The sequence below is a fragment of the Morone saxatilis genome, unplaced genomic scaffold (assembly GCF_004916995.1).
Source record: "Morone saxatilis isolate NCDOM2014 unplaced genomic scaffold, NCSU_SB_2.0 Contig9, whole genome shotgun sequence".
Lineage (NCBI taxonomy): Eukaryota > Metazoa > Chordata > Actinopteri > Moronidae > Morone > Morone saxatilis.
Genome location: NW_023340268.1, coordinates 19,958,183 through 19,961,550, shown reverse-complemented (window position 1 = coordinate 19,961,550; position 3,368 = coordinate 19,958,183). Strand labels below are relative to the sequence as shown.

At 43.6% G+C, this 3,368-nt stretch overlaps 1 protein-coding gene across 1 annotated transcript in view; it reads left to right on the top strand.

The window, feature by feature from the left end:
- Positions 1–3,368, top strand: part of phactr4a (phosphatase and actin regulator 4a) — a gene marked incomplete in the record, with an annotated part of 18,229 nt that overhangs the window by 6,510 nt on the left and 8,351 nt on the right. The window contains 2 exon segments of the mRNA XM_035681977.1: positions 332–742; positions 3,123–3,254. Coding sequence (XP_035537870.1) covers positions 332–742; positions 3,123–3,254 — 543 coding nt within the window.

Here is a 3,368-nt window from a genome sequence, read left to right as displayed (position 1 = left end):
GCAGTGGTCACCAATCGCGACAGATTGATCAAAGTGTAATTCTGACAGCGGTTAAGAAGCTAACGGGCTCAAGAAACTAAAACAGTAAATATCAAACTTTGATCCATGGAGTTAGGTAAACATGAAAAGAAGGATGAACAAATCTTTAGGACCCCTGTGTGCTTCTTTGATCTCTCTCCGTGTCTGCTTCATGTTACCTCTCATCCTCTAATAACTGCAGAGCCTTGATCACTAACACCTCAGCGTTCTCTCCAGTGCTTCTCTGTATGCGGTGACCCTTTTGTGTTTCCCTTGCTTAGTAGAGCCACAGTAGTAACCTTGTTGTCGTGAGCTCTCCTTTACTGTTTGTGTTTGCATGTGTGTACCCCCTCTGTAGAGTCCGTTGGTGTCCGCTTCGCCCCTGACCCTCGTCCAGCACAAGACCCTCAGCAGGAACCTCCGCCAGCCAAACAGGCTCTGCTTCCCCCGAAATTTCTCACCGCTCCCTCCACTGAGTCCGGCAGGAGTCCAACCCCCACCCCTCCTTCATCCTCCTCCTCTTCCTCCTCCTCCTCCGCCGCCTCTGCCGCTGTAGCTGTGGCCAAGCCGCCGAGGACGGTCTCCCTAATAGCCGACGACCCACCTCGACCCGCTTCTTCCTCTGCTGACTGTGACGCCCCGCCCCCCGTCCCTCCCCATGCCAAGCAGCCTCCTGTCCCTCCACCCAAACCCACCAACCGCAACAGCAACCCCGCACTGCTCGGTGAGTTTGTTTGCTTGTGCTTCTGCAGTTTTATGGCACACTTACAATTAGCTTCCTTCTATAAACAGCTGCTTTTGTGTACCTTTCTTTATACTACAACAAAAAGCTTTCTAGGGTTTTAATAAAGTATAGGGAAACCGTGGATTGAATCTTTGAGACACAGCGGTATCAAATTTTATGTCAAATGCTGGATTTTAACAGTCACCTCCACAGAGGGCCATCTACCATTTGGCCATTTAAGTATCAAACCAAAATACTGCTGAAAAATGTTTTGGTGGAGGGGGGGTCATTTATTAAAAACCTGTTGCCCCACAAAGGTTAGTTACAACATAAGTCGAGATAGGATTTTAAATTTGCCCATCCCACGATGAGGTATAACATTTCCATACAACCTCTGCCTATGGCTCTTCACCTCAGTCAAAACATACAAGTACAACAAAAGTGACTGATAAATGATTGTTGAACTGCTAAGGAGGTAACGTACAAACAGCATGAGCATCATAGGGTAGCTAGTTCAGGCTTTACTTTGGCTATTTTATTTTCAAATAGAAAACGTCCCAATTTTACTAAATGACACCTATGTGAAGAAGTGAGACAAATAAACCAGTTATACAAAAATAATAGAAATTATATTTTGTATCATGTTTTCTGTTTTTCTATAATGTTTCTGGACTACAGTTCAGTAATCACATATTATATAATATATTGGCCTGTATCTGATTCAGTCTAGGCACAGTAGACAAATCACACAAAAAACTTAACCTAGGGCACTTTGGTATACAAATCCCCACACTCTTTCATATAATTGAATGTTCTTTTCCCATAAAGGTTTTATCACAGAGCAGTCCCACAAAATGAAGCTCTTTTGCTATTTCAATAAAACACCCTATCGTAAGTGTCATTGTTTCCATTATGGTGAAACTGAACAAAGCGGTTACTTCATTTATAGGATAGAAGTTAACATCAGACTTCTGTTTAGCTGATGAAACAGGCTGCAGGTGGATAACAGTGTATTTCTGACCTCATTTTTCAACCTGAAATATTCCTGTGGATTAAAGGCTCTTTTATTCAAACAGAAAAGCTATTGTGAGGTGTCAGTTAAGGTTGGGATTTACATGGTATGTTGGGTGTGCAAGGTTTTGGCCCGCACCTATTTCAAAGATGCTGGTTTGGTGTGGCTGTTGTGTTTTTTTTGACAGACCTGATCATCTGTGGTTAGTGTGTGAGGTAAGGATTGAGGAAAACACTGCAGGTGGTGGAGCAGGATATTCTTTGAAAGTATAGTATGTCAAAAATAAAACCAATAACTGTGAGGTGAGTCGCGTCGTGAGTCCGCGGCTCATTGCTGTGTGGGTGCTTTCCAATATGTTAGTGTGCAGTTTCACTGTGTACAGCCACCAGTCTCTGAGGAGAGGACACGCACCAGCTTGTCTTTGCACCATTTATGCAATGCCAGCACTCCTCTGGAGGTTAGATAGAAACTGACTTGGCTTTTAGTATTTCATATCCTTTGTCCCAGCATGCCATAGCTGCTCTTGTTTACAGCCCATCCCAGCACTGTCTCTTTGAAACAGTGTCTGTGGCAGGGACACATTCCACTACCATGTGCTAGATGAGGTTTCTATACATGTGTTACTACATTTCATTTCACACTGTCACATTCACAGTCCACAGTCGACAAAGTAGCTTGCCTCACTCTTATTTTACAGTAAAATCTAATTGTCAGTGCTCCCTGGTAGAGAAATCATTTGCCTATACAAAATATATGCATATAGGGATGAACAAGCCGAAACTAGGAAAAATTAGATCTCCCTGTAATTAATTCTCTGCAAGATAACCGTTTTACTCCAATGACTGGGCAGGAATGTCTTATTAAACTGTCTGCAGTGGTACTTAAAGATCCCCTCCAGTTAAATACATATACAAATTGACTGCTTGGTGACTGATGTCTTATCATTTCTGCATTGAAGCCCTTAAAAAAGACCTCTACTCCGTTTACTTTATTAAAAGTCCCAGAATCTATGAATGCAAATTTTTGTTTTCCTGCTGGACACAGGATGTCTCCTCCTTCACTGTAAAGTCCATTCTCAGAGGATGTGCACTGCTGGGTTTCTACATCACAAGTTTCTACATCACACTGTACAAGTACATACTGGACCACACTGATTTCTGAGTGGAGGGGGACTTGAACAAAAGTATATCTCATCTTATTCTCAGAAAGTTATTTTTCCACAGAAGTTGTTCCTAGGATGGAAGTAAACTTCCCTTCTGGACAGTGTAAAACCAAGACAAACAGTATCTGGAAACCCTCTTGTATTTCTCTCCCAGCTTGGAATGTAAACCCAGCCCTATCCCTGACATCTCCACTCATTTTTGCCAGCCTCCTCATTGAACAGGGGCTCTAAGGTCAGGCAGCCTTGTTACTGGACCAGCTGGAGACGGCAGAGTGAGCTCGGCCTGTACCTTTCTCTACCTGTGTACCTGCGGCACAGAGCTGCCCAGACCCACTCAGGTACCCAGTGGAGCAGCCGGATCTCAATCCATCCATCCTTAACAGAGCCTGCAGACTGGTCGTATTGATTCACAGTCATAGCATATGGAATACCTCACCTCCATTTTAACACCA